The 18564-nt window shown below is 37.0% G+C and overlaps 1 protein-coding gene across 3 annotated transcripts in view; it reads left to right on the top strand.

Annotated features, from left to right (window-relative positions):
• Positions 1 to 17989, top strand: part of LOC129003878 (fatty acid synthase-like) — a 45078-nt gene extending 27089 nt beyond the window's left edge. For all 3 annotated transcript variants that reach the window (XM_054432209.1, XM_054432207.1, XM_054432208.1), the window contains exons 19-38: positions 97 to 267; positions 1058 to 1218; positions 1718 to 1882; positions 2372 to 2674; positions 2847 to 3043; positions 3760 to 4002; positions 4547 to 4670; positions 7766 to 7942; positions 8625 to 8804; positions 9382 to 9580; positions 10223 to 10392; positions 10821 to 10983; positions 11248 to 11495; positions 12024 to 12269; positions 12750 to 12987; positions 13400 to 13635; positions 13972 to 14190; positions 14885 to 15145; positions 16577 to 16816; positions 17187 to 17989. In XM_054432209.1, coding sequence (XP_054288184.1) covers positions 97 to 267; positions 1058 to 1218; positions 1718 to 1882; positions 2372 to 2674; positions 2847 to 3043; positions 3760 to 4002; positions 4547 to 4670; positions 7766 to 7942; positions 8625 to 8804; positions 9382 to 9580; positions 10223 to 10392; positions 10821 to 10983; positions 11248 to 11495; positions 12024 to 12269; positions 12750 to 12987; positions 13400 to 13635; positions 13972 to 14190; positions 14885 to 15145; positions 16577 to 16816; positions 17187 to 17300 — 4055 coding nt within the window. In that variant the 3' untranslated portion in view covers positions 17301 to 17989. The remainder of the gene's footprint in view (positions 1 to 96; positions 268 to 1057; positions 1219 to 1717; positions 1883 to 2371; positions 2675 to 2846; positions 3044 to 3759; positions 4003 to 4546; positions 4671 to 7765; positions 7943 to 8624; positions 8805 to 9381; positions 9581 to 10222; positions 10393 to 10820; positions 10984 to 11247; positions 11496 to 12023; positions 12270 to 12749; positions 12988 to 13399; positions 13636 to 13971; positions 14191 to 14884; positions 15146 to 16576; positions 16817 to 17186) is intronic.
• Positions 17990 to 18564: the final 575 nt, after the last annotated feature.

Below are 18564 nucleotides of genomic sequence, written 5' to 3'. Positions count from 1 at the left end.
TGAGCAGTCTTACCTTATTTTTACTGTAGTTGGTTGCTGTGAACAAATGATATTTCTATTTAAATGATAAGCTTTTAACCAACCGACATTTTGCAGGTGTCACTGGTAAGCTGGACTGGATCGGTAACTGGATCTCATTCATCGACACCATGCTTCAGTTCTCCATCTTGGGTCTCAACACCCGAGAACTTTACTTGCCCACCCGTATGCAGCGTGTCTGCATTGACCCTCGCAAACAAAAGCAGATCGTGGAACAGCTTGGAGAGAGTAAGTCGACTTGTTTGACGTAAAATTAAGTTATTTGCACTGTGATTCTTTAAAATTATAAGGACTTATTAGATCCTCTATGTAATAGGTTAATTTTTCATTTTAAATACTAAAAGACATGCAGACACTTTATAGTAAGTGTTGGTAGTAAGTAAAAAAACCTTTTGATGTCTTTGAGTGTGATAATATATCTTTATTCAAAATAAGAAAACAATTTTCAGTTTGGTCGGTGAATTGAATCCTTACAATTAATTTAATTAATCAGCTCAACAAAAATTATTGAGGTTCAAAGTCCAGCATGCAACAGTTGTAGTATATAAAGCGGAGTAAGGATGCTTCTCTTATATCCATGGGCACCCAAAGGGGGGGGGGCCTTGGAAGCTACGGATCCTAACAAAAATATCTAAATCTGAATTTTTTTTTTGCTCTTAACTTAAAGGTTTAAACAGATTTTGGTGACAAAATAAATAGACTAAGTTCGTTTTAATTTTAAACTAATATAATTTTGGATTTTAGACAACAAACAATCATGTTTTAAAGCATTTTACACTAACTTGTTTGTGGAGGAGGGCCTTTTCCTCCGTTCTCTAGTGCAAGATACTGGTTCGCTCCCCTGAACAAAACCCATGTGGGCGCCCATGTTTGCTTGAAATAATTAATGAAGCAGTAGGTGTGAGGTAAACTTGTACTTTTCAACGTAATTTAGAGATTTTTTCAGAGTGATACTGGCAATGAGTCTATTCACAGTCTATGTAGTATCAACAAAGACTAACGTCATATGTTTGTCCAGACAAGTCCCTGCCTGTCTACATGTACCGTGACATCGATATCATCAAGTCTGGTGGAGTAGAATTGCGGGGCATGAAGGCCTCCCTCGCGCCCCGTCGTCAACAAACACAAGCCCCACCTAAACTGGAGCAGTATACCTTCGTGCCTCTCACTGGTGACAAGGTAAATATGGAATCATTTTGAGAGGCGAGCAGGACGACCATTAGTTTCCCTTTACCACCATAGCTCATGTTATTTTGAACCGTCATCTCAAAAAACACTGTTAGATCTAATTTAATATTAGTATTCAGAGAAGGGGAAGAGTGGTAGGAAAGTTTTCTGTTTCAAGCACTACCCTTCCTACCATTGACACAATCTCGATTTCATACACCATTTAGTTTTTGATTTCTACTAAATATTTCACATTAGATATTTTTACATGTATGTTTAACAAAAATAATATTCCTGTCATATTCTTTGAATCAATTCTCTTTAAATATTTTTATTCGTGTTATGAGTACCGTGTAACATTTTGAACAGTGTCATTTATATTTCTTAAATGTTAAAATCTCAACTTAACTTACATTACAGGGTACTGGTACCTAAATCTAGTATTAAGTAAGTAAGTACTGAAGTAAGAATACCAAGAAAAATAGTAAAATGACTTACAAATATTTTACAGCCTCTCCCAACCCAGTACGCTCTGACTAGCCTGCTACAACTCGCTTTGGAGAACTCGGCTGGCGCTCTCAAGCTCAAGGTGGTTGAACTCGGAACTGACCGAGTTCCTGAGAACATCCTGGCTCCTCAGATCATTGACATTCTGGAAGCTGAACCTATGCTCAGTGTAAGTGTTGTTTGAGAATGTTAAGTATGGTTACTTAAGATTTAAAACAAATTAAGATTTTATCCTTTCTGTCTTACCTCTGACTTGTTCTGTGTTTTGTCTTCCATCAAGCCATCATATCCGTCAGAGCCTTAATCCGAATGAAGTGCTTAAGAACCAGTTCTGATCCTAGTTGACATTTGTCATTGAGCTAATGATTGGTTATACTTCCTTACAAAAGATTTATATAAAAGAGTTATTTTATTGAATGAAACTGTATGAAATGTCTCTGGTGTAGGAATACTAAAAGATTAACATAAATATTTTTTTAGGAAACATATATTTATTTTTTTATTTAAAGAAGTGAAATACACAATTTATCCACTCATCCAATTTATTCCACAATTTATCACACTCTCTTCCTAATAATTCAAAATAAAGATTTTATTTACTCATCACACCCTTTAATGGCAAATCATTCTCTATAACTACATTACAATTCATCCCCAGGTTGAGTACTCCGTAGTGTCTGGTGCTCCTGAGCTCTACAACCCCATCATTGAGCCCACTGGCGCCAAGTCCGTCAAGAAGGACATCTCTGCTGGACCTATTGAGTCCAATGTCCATCTGGCCGTTGGAGCAGACCTGTCCAGCAGCCCTAACCTAGCCAATTTGGCCGACAGTGTCAAGGCTGGTGGCTTCGTGCTGCTAGAGGAGAGCCCAGAAGTTGTCGAGCCTGCTGTGAAAGTCCCTGGCCTTGAGATTGTGTCCAGAATCAAGGCTGAAAGAAGAGCTTACATCCTGCTTCGCAAGGTAAAAGCTTTAATTCGTCTATTGAATGTGTTAAAAAAAATACCCTTCAAAGTACCAATAAAAAAAATCTTGCATAGCAACTCATCAATAATTCAGTACAAACATTATAAAAACGTTAGATGCTCTTCAGTGTAACCTCTTCTCAAATTGAAAATGTTGTGAATTTTTTCAGTTGGTAGAACTGCCGACCCCGGTTGTGATCAACGTGACTGAGAAGAACTTCAGCTGGGTGGAGCCATTGAAGGAGGCACTGAAGGCATCAGAGGCTGAAGGCAAGCACATTCTGCTGGTTGGTCAGGGAGAAGAGACCCTGGGTCTGGTTGGCATGATGAACTGTATCAAACAAGAGCCAGGCGGCAACAATGCCAGGTAAGCTGGTAAACATTCACTAGAATGATGATAAATATGTTAAAAATAACTAAAGATATACTAGAGTTTATAGAATCAAGTCCCAAACGAGCTCCAATCACTGAGCCAGTTCAAATCTGAACCAGGGCCATATAAATTACTTCTAGCTGGTCCTAGCTCCTATGTTATTATTTTACCTGTCATAATAGCCATTCAACCCTCGTAGACTAAGAAAGATAAAATATTAGTGGCTGTCACAATTTGTTACCCAACCTCCCAAAGCTGTGAGGGATTTTTACCCTTAACAATAAATTTAGATTTCTACTAATTTATCCAGATAGTTCAGGGTATGGGTAACTAACTATCAAGGGGTCTAAAGTTAGTCTAAATCTTGATTTCCCTATATATCTTGAGGTTTAAGCTCAGTCTGCGGAAACCAAGTACGCCTACAATAGACTCATCATCGCCCACCTCGAGAAATAAAAATTTAAACTTTGACCCTATGGCCTTTACGATTGAATTTTCGCAGTAACTAATGTTTACCATGACCCTACCAACAGATTTTTATGTTAAGGCTATCTGTTACCCTAACCTGTGTGTCGCGACTTATTCGGTTCACAACTCAAATTGAATCATAAGTTTTAAACTAATCTTAGACAAAGATAATTTGTTTACTCTTAAGTTTTGACAACTCAAATCTAGCTATGAATTGTAAGCTAATCTGAAATGCTGTTCAGGGCTGTCTTCATCCAAGACCCGAAGGCTGCGGCATTCTCACTGTCGTCGCCCCAGTACGCCGCGCAGCTGCGCAAAGGTCTGGTGCAGAATGTGTTGCGCGCCGGTGTGTGGGGCACTATGCGCCACCTCCAGCTGGACTCTGAAGACGCCACTCTGCAGGTGGAACACGCCTACATCAACGCCATCACTCGTGGAGACCTCTCCAGTCTCAAGTGGATCGAAGGACCTCTCACCTTCTACAAGTGAGTTAGGCGACTTTTGCCATGTCACATGTTACATTTATTGGCCATTTGTTTTCCCCACACAACAGAAATGCTGTAAATGATGTGTCTGATGTCATCATCATCACCACTGATGGCCTTGAATATCTATTGTACCCTCTCATCCTGACTTCAGAGTTTCTTAGAGTACCCCAATTCCTTAGCAAAATTGATTTGCTGTTGAGTTTCTGTTGAGGTTCTGTATGTGGGTGGTATCCCTATTGCCTAGTTGATATCTGCCAAAGCACTTTACTTGGTGATAGAATTTCACCTGGATGAAGATAACAAGGAAACTTTGAAAGCCTGTGGGGCAGAGTTTTCACTAAGTATCAGAAACCATTTCTTAGTACCCACAATCTGTAAGGAAGCCGTGTTTCAAAGTTCATCAAGCTATACATTCTGTAGTATCTGTGATATTGTGTTTAGGCTATTAAATTACAGTATAACTTTTTAAGAAAGTATATTGATGGTGGAAAAAATCCTCTGAGTATATGAACTTCTCAAAGAGCAATTTTCAATGTTTTAGGAAAGAAGACTTCCCCAATGCAGAGATGTGCACTGTCTACTACGCTCCTCTCAACTTCCGTGACATCATGTTGGCCACTGGTAAACTGCCACCCGACGCGCTTCCCGGTGATTTGGCTGGCCAGGTTAGACAATAGTTTGTGAAATAAAATAACGCAATACAGTAGACCCCCTCTTAACCGACCCTAATGGGACCGGACCTAGGTCGGATAACTCAAAAGGCCGGTTAAAACGGGCAATCCCTAAAATCATAACATAATGAAGTGCTATTCATTTGGAATTATATAATCACTAGTAGTTACCCGGCGCGCGTTGCTGCGCTTAACAACTATTATTGTAAATGGTAATTTGTTCTTTACGATGAATAATAAAAGTGTGTACCAAAAATAAAAATAGAATATTTTACTTAATTGCCAGTGAATAGGGCCTAAACAATTTTTTTTTGTTTTTTCTATAAGTTTTTAGACGTACCTACCACCACGTGAGCACGCAACATACAGCTGTCCGTGTGAAAAGCATGCATTTTCAAAATTTAAACCGACGATAGTCAGGGTTTGCCCTAGTGCCTTATAATGGTGATTGGGAAAGAAAGACAAAAAAAGGAAATTGTAGTTGCTTCAATTCAGAGGGTAATTTGGATGAAGTCATCAGTATTCTTGGGATTAAGACTATTTCTCCTTTTAAGTGGATTTAAGTTTCGCATTAGTATTAATGGAGTTCCTTCTTTTAATGCCAGTAATGGCATTTGAATACCTGAGATAGCACGCACGATTATTATTCACTTAATAATTTATGTTAGATTGTGTGGGTATAGAACAAAAGATAAAAATATTAAGGCATTACCATCCCTTTTATTGTTTATAATACTTTAATCAAGGTTTTTATGTTTACATATTCAACATTGGAGAATTTAAACGTTGTTGAGTGCACAGGTGTGCTGCGATTGGTGTTTAATATATTTGGACTTATTCAAAAGTAAAATAGTTTTCTGTGCTGCACTCTGTAGAAACATTGTGGCACTATTTCAAATCATGACTAATACAGAACGTTGTGATTATTCAAACCTACAAAACAGTTGGTGAAAGAAAACATCTGCTTTTAAATTATACTAGTGTACATGTTGCTCGAATTCGAGCAATAACAAAGTATTACAGGAGTTATTTAAGATTGAATAACAGTCATATTTACAATGAGTTTAAAAGATCAACTCAAATATTACCGTTGTGTAACTCAGACCCTGTTTATCTTCGTTATTGATAAACCTAAAGCATTCCGGACGGTTCTCTCCTTCTCAAAATGCCTCGCTGTCCAGGCAACACAGGTCATTAATAGAGGGCCAATTTAGAACGAAAAGTCGTTTTGGGGTAGTGTTAGGGCGCATTTGTAACCTAATAGTGTCCAGGTTCAGGTTCAGACTGTGATGAGTTAAGCCTATTACGCGCCACTGTTCTGTAGCTGCGGTCGTTATCACGATTGCGCTTCCTGTCTATGTTTCGTTGTCGTTGCGTCAGAGACATTTAAAAGGAATAAACAACAAATAATAAACAAATTATAGCTACACAAAACAACGATAAATGCACAAATTTAAGTTACAATCATGCTAACACAATCCATCATAGCGACACAAAACAACGATAAATACACGTTGCGTCAGAGACATTTAAAAGGAATAAACAACAAATAATAAACAAATTATAGCTACACAAAACAACGATAAATGCACAAATTTAAGATACAACCATACTAACACGATCCGTCTTGGGGGTTATGTTTACACAAACTCAAATAGTAAATAAATGTACTCAATGTGTTTCATTGAATTAAAAAGTAAATAACAGCAATAAAATTATACAGCTGATCAAAATGTAAACAATTATGTTCTTCATAAGGATAACATGGGAACTTTCAAAGCCAATGGGGCAGAGCCCAAGGGACTTTTTCAAAAATGTAAGGCCAGTTTGCAAATCTACGCGACACGCTCTTTCCAATGAGACGTCAATGGATAAAATCGGTTAAGAAATGGCGGAGGAGTTCAACCGACAAACTTTCGTGTAGCGTATTAATTATATAGATTTATTTGTAAACATTGTAGTTCAAAAAGTCTGACATTGTCCCACTTAAAACCCTCTGGGGCGGAGCCCTTTTGACGGTTCTGCACCAAACTTCACAAAAACCATCCTTGAAAGATGCTTAATAATTCCTGAAAGTTTCATTACAATCTGTCGAGCGGTTTCGGAGTCCATAACGTTCAAACATATATATATATATATATATATATATATATATATATATATATATATATATACATACAAACTTCCTCTTTTATAGATATAGATTATTTTTAAGTCATACTTGCATTATTTATAAAATAAACTACTCTTACCTCCTTTTTCGTTTTGATAGAAGTCACAAATAAACACAAAACACCGTTAAGTCAAATAGGCCTACTTTCAGTGTAATATATTATAATACTAGGCAAGAGTAATAAAATTCCTATTTTAATAACTTTAGTACTGTAATGTATTAATTGATCCTTCCCAAATCCATAGTAATACAGTACAGTACCTTTAGTCAAAATTAAAGATACAAGCAACCATTTTGTTACAAGACAGGATGTTTATATATAGCCTCTCACTGGAGGCTCGAGGCACAAAAACTATCTTGACCTTGGAGTTGTTACCCCCCTTCCCCGTCCTCCCTATAAGTTGCGTTGTTTGTTCACTCCAGCGATAAGATAATCAGTTCTCAAAATCGTAATGCACTTTATGATGCTATAAATTTGCCGCACAAATAACAAATCAGATCAGATGTGTTTGAGCCGAACGATGATGACAAACTGACAATAGGCTATGCTGTATTTTTTGTGATCAATACAAAATAACTTATTGTTAGTCATATCCTGTGGATATAAGCGTATGGTTCAGTTCTCATCGCCCAGCGTGGGAGCGGAAATGTCGAGATTCCTAGAAAGCGGCGGTTAAACCGAACTGCTCTCAAAGCAAGGTCGGTTAAAACAAACTGTATTATTTTACAATCGAAGGCGGATAATCCGATTATCGGTTAATACAAGGTCGGTTAAGAGGGGGTCTACTGTAGTTACTTATGTTGGTTCTAGCCCAATTTAAATTGAAATTAATCCCATCTACAAAAATCCTCGTATGCAATATCTTGAGAAAATTATTTTTGATACATCTAGTGACAGTAACATGTATGTTGGCAGGACTGTATCCTGGGTCTGGAGTTCACGGGTAGAGACACCACCGGTCGCAGAGTGATGGGTATGGTGGCAGCTCGAGGTCTCGCCTCTACTGTCCTGGCTGATCCTGGCTTCTTGTGGGAGGTTCCTGAAAAATGGACTCTGGAACAGGCTTCTACCATCCCTGTGGTCTACGCCACCGTAAGTTTTAAATAATCATTTTGTGTAGTTGGGTGTTGAGATTTCATTTTTAGATGTAAATAGCTATAACTCATTTTTCCCATTTTAGCTAACTCTGATTTCATGACAATGTGTAATATTTTACGTACAAATTGATTCAGATCCTAAGTTGATTCTAGTAATACTTCTGTATTGGAAATATTGATTCTCTAACTAAGCACACAGATAAACCACTTGAGCACAATCAGATCAGTGAACTCTAGCAATCAATACTCTATGTTCATATTACAAACCTCAATCCCTAGTGGGGTTTTGATGTCACAGATATAGTATCATTGACTAAACATCCACACAAGACATCCTATCTCTATTGGTAGACAGTAATGTAGGTCAAAATCTAGGACATTGCGGTTGAGTTGATCTGTGGGTAGATTACACCAGGGTTGATCTGCGTTCTATGTCACACATTCTCTCTCTATCTAGCACTGCTACCGCTAGAGCACCCATCATACCTGTTCTGTTTTACTTTCAACACTCCTCATGACTGATCCTTATACTGAGTTCCAAAACTCTTCTGTGTTATGTGACCAGGGGGTTGAGCAAGGTGTTTGTAGATGTATAGACAATACTATAACACTCACTTTGAAAATTAATTTCATTTCTTGCTTTAAACTATTAACGTTGACATGTTTGTGCCATGTAGAGTTACTATGCGCTGGTAGTCAGAGGCAAGATGAAGCGTGGTGATAGTCTGCTCGTCCACGCTGGTACTGGTGGAGTCGGCCAGGCCGCCATCGCCATTGCTCTCCACATGGGCTGCACAGTGTTCACCACCGTCGGCAGCAAGGAGAAGAGAGACTTCCTCAAGAAGACCTTCCCTCAGGTAAATATCTGACACAAAGAAGTAGGTTTGAGTCTTAGCAACATGGCTGTGTTGCTGGCCTAGTGCTCAGCTTCTCGGACTTTGGTGTGAGATGGAAAAGTTCGATTTCTGGCATATTCAAAAGCTATTTAATGGTTTGGACAGTTGAAAAATATTTTATTTGCTCCACTTCCAGGTGAATGTGTTGTATGTTGTGTCACTTCACCAGAAACTTTTATATTTCAACCATTGTTAAGTTTTTTCATTATAAAATATATTGAGAAAAAGTGTCTTTTTTTCACTCCATTCTACAATAATCACACTTCACTTTCTTTTTTTTTTTTGTTAGACGTTAAAATATGTCCAGTTGTGTATTAATTTGGTATGTTAATAAAAAATGCAATTCTTTTGTTAAATATGGTACTGTAGTGTTTAACAAACTAGAGTTAACTGGTCCCAGTTAATTTTCATATTGCAAACTAAGAAACTACTATAATATTTGTGCTAAGTAAAAAATTGTGTATGCCGCCAAAAACTGAAATGAGACCAAAATCTTGTTTACTTTACACGATAAATAAACTCTGACAATTTATTTCAGCTGACTGACAAAAACATTGCCAATTCTCGTGACACCAGTTTTGAACAACACGTTCTCAGAGAGACGGGAGGCCGAGGAGTCGACATCGTACTCAACTCTCTCGCTCATGAGATGCTGCAGGCATCTGTGCGTTGTCTTGCCAAGGATGGACGATTCCTTGAGATTGGAAAGCTCGATCTGTCCCAGAACACTGCCCTTGGTTAGTAATGTGTAAAATATTTTAGTATGAAAAACAAAAGTGATCTTCTAGTAGACCATCTAGTATTGTATATACTTCAGCTATTAAATAATATCTCTTGAATCATGTATCATTGCTTTAAAAGGGTCAGTTATCTTGTATTATTTTTTAATCCGACTTTTTAGATTAAAAATGTAGGCATGTTGACGATTTATCATTTTTTCTATTTTAACAACCTCTTCAGCAAAGTATGTAGGCTATGCGCCATACTATTTTAAACATAGGCATTTTATCTACTATTGTAAGTTCATAAAACATAAAACTACGTCATTAGACCTAAATTGAATTGAAGTTTGTAAATATTTCACATAGTTTCTGTTTTCTTGGGAAAGGCCCAATATTTGACCATAAGAAGTGGTTTGCTCAATTATAAAAATCTAGTGACTAATTTTAACAATTAATTGATGTGTGTTTCTTATGTGGATAGTATAACAAGTATATAAGAGTAAAATCTAATCATAGAATCTACTTTTAAACAACTGGGTCTCTTGATACAACTTAAAACAATATTCAAACACAATAAAAAAAATTTAAAAATACTACATTCTACTAGAAATACTAACATTCAAAAAGAAATATTCTAATGTAAATACTTTGTCTCAGGTATGTCCTTCTTCCTGAAGAACACCACCTTCCACGGTATCCTTCTGGATGCTCTGTTCGATGCTGGAAGTGAAAACGAAGACAAGAAGGAAGTTGTTCGTCTAGTTACCGAGGGAATTAAGAATGGCGCAGTTAGACCCCTGCCATGCACAGTGTTCTCCGAGAACCAGGTAATCTAATTCATTAAGATTTCATGATGTGAAAACTCCTCTAGGTTATTTTTGTCAAATTGAAGCATTAAAGAACTTTTTTAAGAATATAAAATGTTCATAAGGAAATTATTTTACATCATAGTATAAAATACCCCTGCTAAAGCTAACCTGCTAAGCGACTCATTTTCATTTGCCTGATTGGAATTTCACTTAAATATTCCTTTAAACATGTAAGATTTTTTCCTTATTTAAATATCATTAGGTTTAAGGAGTACTTAAGTGTGCTGCTACAGGGAGGTTAATAAAATATGTTTTTTAGTAAAATTTTGAAAAATAAATAAGTTTGCCAAGTTTGATGGAACAAAATACATCCATAAACAAGCAAACTATAAAACAATTTGCTACAAAGAACAGCTGATGCAATAATTGATCTTTTACTTCAACAGGTTGAACAAGGATTCCGTTACATGGCCACTGGAAAGCACATTGGTAAAGTCGTGTTGAAGATCAGAGATGAAGAACCCCAGAAGAACCTCGTGCCCAAGCCTAAGCCCGTCACTGCTATCCCCAGAACGTACATGAACCCTGAGAAGTCATACATCTTGGCTGGTTAGTGTCAACATTTTATTTATATTGGACTATTAAAAGACTTGACAAATTTGTCCCAACATGCAATAGCTAATTCCGTCCCAAAATTAAAAATGGTCTTTAACATATTTTTAATGCATTTTTTAAACCAATAGTAGTATTGACATAAGGATATTCCAACAGCTTTGTGGGATTTTGTATGACGACATCTCATCTTTGCCTTAAAATATGCACCTTGGCGAGTCAGTGACATGACTAAACAAATCTAATCTAATCTCCGTGCAGGTGGTCTGGGTGGTTTCGGTCTGGAGTTGGCCAACTGGATGATCTTCAGAGGAGCCAAGAAGATCGTGCTGACCTCTCGTAGTGGTATCAAGACTGGTTATCAGTCACTGTGCGTCCGACGCTGGAGAGAGCAGGGTGTGCAGGTGTTTGTGTCTACAGCAGATGTTACCAGCCTCGCCGGCGCTCAACAGCTGATCAACGAGGCCAGCAAACTCGGCCCCGTCGGCGGCATCTTCAACTTGGCTGTGGTGAGTCACTGTTACAAGTAATGAGGCAGTAAAGTAGTAAGTCGGTAAGTGGTATATGCTGACGTTTGTTTGCCCTCGCTACAAATCACAGTTTTCTGATCAAAGAATAGAATATTTAAGCAATGAAAACAATACTTTACAAGATTTATCTCCCATCCTCTCTTAAGCCCCCATTCAGTTTATTAGACAGTTTTTTTGTTAGTTTAATGTATGCCAAAATATAAAAGAGGTTCTTGAAATATAAAACCATCTAGTTTCATTGCAGTGGAATCTTGATTGTTCTTTTTTTTACATGGTCTTGTAAAGACAGTTAATAAAATCTTTCTATAAGTTTTTTTTGTTGAATTTATAGTTTGAAATTCTGTTGATAAATGATCAGTTATTTAGATATATAATGAGTGTCATTGTGGAAGGCTCAGGAATACTGTTGTTTGTTGTTTTTGTGTTGTTCTTACCCTTGAAAGCAAACTTATCACAGTTGTTAAAACCCTACCCCAAATACTGGAAGCTAATTAAATTCTTTTCTAGGTGCTGAGGGACGCATTCATGGAGAACCAGAGTGCAGCTGATTTCGCGACAGTATGCAAACCCAAGGTGGATGGAACCAAGATGCTGGACACAGCTTCTCGCAAACTCTGCCCAGTATTGGACTACTTTGTTGCCTTCTCCTCAGTATCTTGTGGGCGTGGTAACGCTGGTCAGGCTAACTACGGTCTGGCTAACAGCGCCATGGAACGCATCTGTGAAGCCAGACAGGCTGCTGGACTCCCTGGAGTAAGTTTACCAAACCTTTAGCCGATTATATTTTTAGATTTTAAATTAATGATATTGGTTCGTAGCAAAAGAGAAAGAGGAATTAAAGTTCCTTGAAAAATGGCAACCTGTGGTAAAAATTACACACATTTCGCAAACAAATCCTTCATTAATAAAAACTAAAGATTAACCCAAAAATGTATTTATGTTAAATACAAGAAATCAAGATAAAAAGTTAGCCTGTCCTGTATATTTGAAACATTCTAGGTTATTCTAAAGCGTTTTTAAGTATTTCACGGTTGACTCATCCCTACAATCAAAATTTGAAGCAACACCCAATCCATAGCTAATATTAAATTTTCTTGTACTTTCATGACATTTATATTTTCAGTTTATGTTACAGTTCACAACAAAAACCACATCCACAAACCCTCAGTAAACTCATCCCAAAAACCAACACTAGCTTTAAACTCTTTTTTTAACCACTCTGATGTTGCGTAGATTGCCATCCAGTGGGGAGCCATTGGTGACGTCGGTTTGATCCTGGAGACAATGGGTGACAACGAGACTGTCGTGGGAGGCACTCTGCCGCAGAGGATGTCCTCTTGTCTGGCGACCATGGACAAGTTCCTGCAACAGCCTCATGCTGTCCTGGCCTCCTTGGTGCTGGCTGAGAAGAGGAGAGCCGGAGGAGAATCCAACCAGGTTGGACTACTGGAGGCGGTCGGAAACATCCTTGGTGAGTCTGGGTTTGAACATCTTTTGTGTTTAGTTGTAGTCTTAGCCATTCTGCATTTATTGCAAGAAACTTTTGGATAGGGATAGTGTTTAGCTAGCTTACCTAAGAAAAATTAAGTCCAGGGGCTTGTAGATTAACAATAAAAGGCCACAGTTGTAAGTCTTAGCCATTCTGCATTTATTGCAAGAAACTTTTGGATAGGGATAGTGTTTAGCTAGCTTACCTAAGAAAAATTAAGTCCAGGGGTTTGTAGATTAACAATAAAAGGCCACATAACATTTTGCTTATATTTGAGGTCTTCTTCAGAGAGTAGACAGAAGTACATAGAGAGTAGAAGTAGTATTTTTTCAGTATGCTTAGTAAAAGAATATATTTTGTCAGAATGTAAATAAAAATTAATTTTATGTTCCAGGTATCAAGGATGTGTCGACAGTGAATGCAGCTAACACCTTGGCAGACCTGGGTATGGACTCCCTCATGGGTGCTGAGATCAAGCAGACGCTGGAGAGAAACTACGACCTGGTCCTGAGTGCCCAGGAGATCCGAGGCCTGACCTTCGGCAAGCTAGGAGAACTGGCGGGAGGCAGCGGAGCAGGAGATACCAAGGAAACTAACGGCACAGACGCTTCAGCCAAGGACACTACCCAGGTCTGGATTTGATTAATCATTTGTTTACAGTTTAAAATCCTAGTTTACATTTGCAAAATTGTAATCAAAGGCATGTATGGTGTCCTAACTACGAGGTTTCTAACATCAGGTTGATACCATTAAGACTAGAATTTGAACAGTTCTTTATCCAACAAAAACTTCCACATTAAAAACAAATCAGAAAAGACTGTCGACTATTATCAATTTGATCAACAATCATAATATTCTCAAACTTTATGAAGATATTAAAATTAAATTAAATAATAATGATGGAGCGTTTTGTTTCAATACTGCTCCTTAAGGTAGTTTTTAATTGTATTGATTGGATTTTCACAGGTCCAGTTCCAAGCTGAGCTGGTTCCCAAGGAGACTATCATCCAGTTGCCGTCCAAGTCGTCCAGTGGTAACCCCGTTTTTATCGTTCACCCCATTGAAGGTGTTGTCAGCGCCCTTAAGTCCCTGGCTGCCGAACTACCTTGCCCTGTCTACGGTCTACAGTGCACAACCAAGGCTCCTCTAGAATCCATTCAGAAACTGGCCGCATTCTACCTTCAGGTACTTCTTTTAAAAGTTTTTTTATTCTGAGACATATTTCAACACAAGTCTTTATTGATGTAAACCTAAGCTACGCAAACCTTCTGTTCTGAGGTGCAAGAAATATTTTCACGGGTCAAATTTAATTTAACTGGTGGTTTGTTCTTGGTTTTGAATATTAATATTCTTTTTATCAGAAAATCGTTTTACAACTATTTGTAAAAAGTATTAGCTCAAAATTAGAGTTTGTAGCAACATGTGGACTTGAAATAAAACTGTAAACTCTTAAAACAAAGCGGTTAATAATGGAGTATCTACATTTGATGTTTTCTTTAAAATGTGTTTAATAAGCAATTTTTATAATAAAATGAAAATGTTTGAAATAGAAACACTAGCACAATACTCATTCTTACTAAGCAATAATCCAGTTTACACAGAAATAATCCACCGATTTACTATAAATTTTCACTACAATAACTACCTAATTAGCCTATGCCAACAAAATTATTTTAATTTTTAAAATTTATAAGGTGAGGAGTTTAAAAAGCACATTCTAAGCAACCACCTCTAAAGCCAAAAATTAAGCCCATATCAATATTATAACAATGAAACATACTTGTATGATGCCCCATTTGGATTAGTTTGTTAAACAATACATAAATTGATTTAACTTTTTTACTCCACTGCATTCATTAACCCTTACGTTTGTATACAGCAAGTCAAGTCAGTGCAGAAGTCCGGCCCGTACCTGCTGTCTGGTTACTCGTTTGGAGCGTGTGTTGCTTTTGAGATGGCGCTGCTCCTGGAAGCCGCTAAGGAGAAGGTGAAGCTGGTCCTGCTTGATGGATCCCCCACCTACGTCGCGGCACACACTGGAAACTACAAGGCAAGACAGAAACCCGACAACAAGAATGCCGATGCTGACGCTCTCACATACTTCATCTCTCTGTTCAAGGACGACGTTGATTTCATTAAGGTGTGTAGAGTACTTGATTTATTTTTCTAGTTTCATTTATGTAATTTTTATATTGTGTGTCGAGTTGGAATTTTTACTTATAAAAATGTTCTGTCCCTTGTCTGTTTATTTAAACTCAACCTTCTGTTGGCTGGCATCACTAACTGATAGTTATCCCAACTACAAATTGAATCTGAGTCAAAAAATTGGATTCACTTTGGATTGATCCAGAAACATTCAGATTTGCAGTCTATCACTATTCCACTATACAGACTGTCCCAAAAGTCCCGGACCGGTTTAATATTTTCTTAACAACAACAGATAAATCAATAAGATTTTGCACATCAACACCACACTTAAAAATCTACTTTTTTAAGGAACTATCAATTTTCTGTCATATCATGGGGACGTCCCGCAAGGAGTCAGAAGGAAATCTTAAATAGAAGAATAGGTTGACATGCACATCAAATTAAAGACCTTTACTAGTAGATTACAATGCCGTAAATTCAAGCTCAAAAGAACACCTGAGTAAAAAATGACAGCCGTTCAAAGATTTCTTGAACCTGCCATTTTGAATCTTTGAACGACTGTCATTTTTTACTCAGGCGTTCTTTTGAGCTTGAATTTACGGCATTGTAATCTACTAGTGAAGACCTTTAATTTGATGTGCATATCGACCTATGCTTACGTTAACAATTTTTTTCCGATTCCTAGGGCTGTGCCCCCAAATGCAAATTAAATGAATATTTAGACCACTGTCATTCTTGACTTGGTTGTCCGTTTGAGTTCAAATTTGCGGCATTATATTCTGCTAGTAAAGACCTTTAATTTGATGTACGTGTCAACCTATGCTTCTATTTAAGATTTCCTTCTGACTCCTTGTGGGACGTCCCCATGATGTGACAGAAAATTTATATTTCCTTAAAAAAGTAGATTTTTAGGTGTGGTGTTGATGTACCAAATCTTATTGATTTATCTGTTGTCGTTTAGAAAATATTAAACCAGTCCGGGACTTTTGGGACAGTCTGTATAACCTACAACCATTTAGCTACACAGGCTGTTTAAATATATACAAATAAATACTCTGAGCTGTGAGTGGTGTATTTTAAGGTGTAAATTAATAGAGGATGAGAGTTTAACAGATAATATGACAACTTTGCTACAAACTGCTGTATTTTTTTAGCTAGGAACAGGTATTAAAAGCTCAAAGATAAAGGATAGCTGAGTCCATATTTGAACCATCAAAATGCTGCTTTTGACTCTTCTTAGGATGACCTTGTTATAACTCGACAATCACCCCACAATCGGCTACCAGCAAATATACTAATTAGTATATTGTGTATAGTTGTGATGCTGTAGTTAAGTTATACAATAATACATTTTATGACAGCAGCTTTATTTTCTAACTGTAACACACTCTTCTACTTGCTCTAACAACATCTCTCTCTACAGATCCAGAAGGAACTGCAAGCTCTGCCTTCCTGGGAGAAGAGGCTTTCCCTCGCCACTCAGTTACTGAAGGGCGCAACTCCCTTCCCTGAGAACGAACTGGCCGAGGCCGCGACGAGCTTCTACAAGAAGCTGGTGGCTGCTGACGCATACAAACCCTCTGGCTCCTACGCAGGACCTGTCACACTCATCAAATCCACTGACAACTACGTGTCACTCGGCCCCGACTATGGCCTCACTCCGGTAAATACTATGTAGTAAATAGTATTTTTATTTTGTGTTTCCGCCAGTGGCAATTTGAAAGAACACTCAAGGTAAATTGTTCTTAATTTTTGTGTATCTGCCATGAATTGAAGCCCTCTCACATTGAAGTCCAAAACATAAACCACTAGGCTTGCAAAACACCCAGTATTTGTGTTTGGGGTAATATTATTTTGTGAGTGTATGATTTGAAAGATAAAGCTTTGCTTCAATGGAGTATGAAGCAAAACAAAATTTGTACTTACAAAAACTGTATCATAATTCTTTATTCTATGAATGTATCTCTGATATTGCATATACAATTTTACATGGTTTAATTTCATATTAACCTCATCTGTTTGCTCTTTTACAGATTTGCAAACAGAAAGTTGAGATCCAATCAGTGAAGGGTAACCACAGGGAGATTCTGACGGGTGACAGCGCTAGCAAGATCGCCGACATCATCGCACAATCCATCAAAGCATAAACGACTGATACCTACAAAATCTGTACAGATCTAGTAGTCTAAATGCTAGCACAAAGACTGTGTAACTGTTGGAAAGCATCATTCAAAAATTCTCTAAAACATATTTTGTATTTGATTTATTTTTTATATCAGTTTAATTTAACTGATTTTTTTTGTTAGGTGTCTAACGCCTATTCAGTGATTTATTCATTTTGAAATCGGTTGTTTTCGAACCTGTCGAATCTCAACATTATTGACTGTGATGAAGTACGATTGTATTTATTACCATCTTGTATATAATGATGAGCATGCAATGTCGGATAGGTTAGTGTAAGAGTTCTATTTGTATATTTTGACGTCCCTTTGAGAGATGAGTGATGACATGACTTTTTTTATCCACCTAGGTTAGTTTTGTTTAGTCTTGAGGTATTATTATAAATATTTAAACACACTAAAAACCAAAGTGAGGTCTACCTAGCAGGGCTTTATACTTTTATTGTTTTATTTCAACGACTTCTCCTATTCATGTGATGTTTTAAATCATTTTTTGTAACATCACTTTATAAAGTGTCTTTTGTTATGTTTATTTTTTATGTTGATTAACATTTTCTATTGTTGTATATAGCCTAACTTTGTAATGTTTGTTGAGTTGCTTAAAAGCAAGTGTAACTGAATTCTTTATTTATTAAGAATAAATTTCTAAGCTCATATACATGTATAACTTCTTTTCCCTATATTATACACAGCATTCTTATCAAGTAATAATTTAGATTTTATTGCAACAACAGTATTATTTGGATTTTTTAGTTTGACTTAAAATATAAGTACATGTGCTTAAAAGTGGAGTAACACACTTAGTATTCACTTAGTGTCTACACTTAAACAAGTTTATCTTTTTTAACTATCACATCATATAGTTATTTTTAAACAAGCACCAGCGTAACTTTTATACCGGTTCCCGAGGAAATTTTAACCCGTTATCTGAATTAAAAGAAATTAAATATCACATTTTAGTAATAAATCAAGTTTTGTTTCTTCTACTTCATATACCCTTTCTGTTGCGAAGCATGGGTAGGCTTTAAAGCAGCTCGATACGTTTTTTATCATTTTTTTTAGAACATGGTGAGCATTCCCACACTGGAAAATTTACAACTAAACCATTGGCATACACTTGCAAAACTGCTCTACTTTCTAACAATTTTTACTTGAGGATGTGGGTTTGATAAGAATTTAAACCTCTGGTGCTTTCACCGATCTAATATGACAGTTCATGATACTGTGGAAA

This window comes from Macrosteles quadrilineatus, unplaced genomic scaffold (assembly GCF_028750875.1).
Source record: "Macrosteles quadrilineatus isolate MER2022 unplaced genomic scaffold, UCM_ALF_1.0 Scaffold_9__3_contigs__length_116548681, whole genome shotgun sequence".
Classification (NCBI taxonomy): domain Eukaryota; kingdom Metazoa; phylum Arthropoda; class Insecta; order Hemiptera; family Cicadellidae; genus Macrosteles; species Macrosteles quadrilineatus.
The sequence above is the reverse complement of the archived record's forward strand: the minus strand, read 5'-3'. Positions and strand labels throughout refer to the sequence as shown.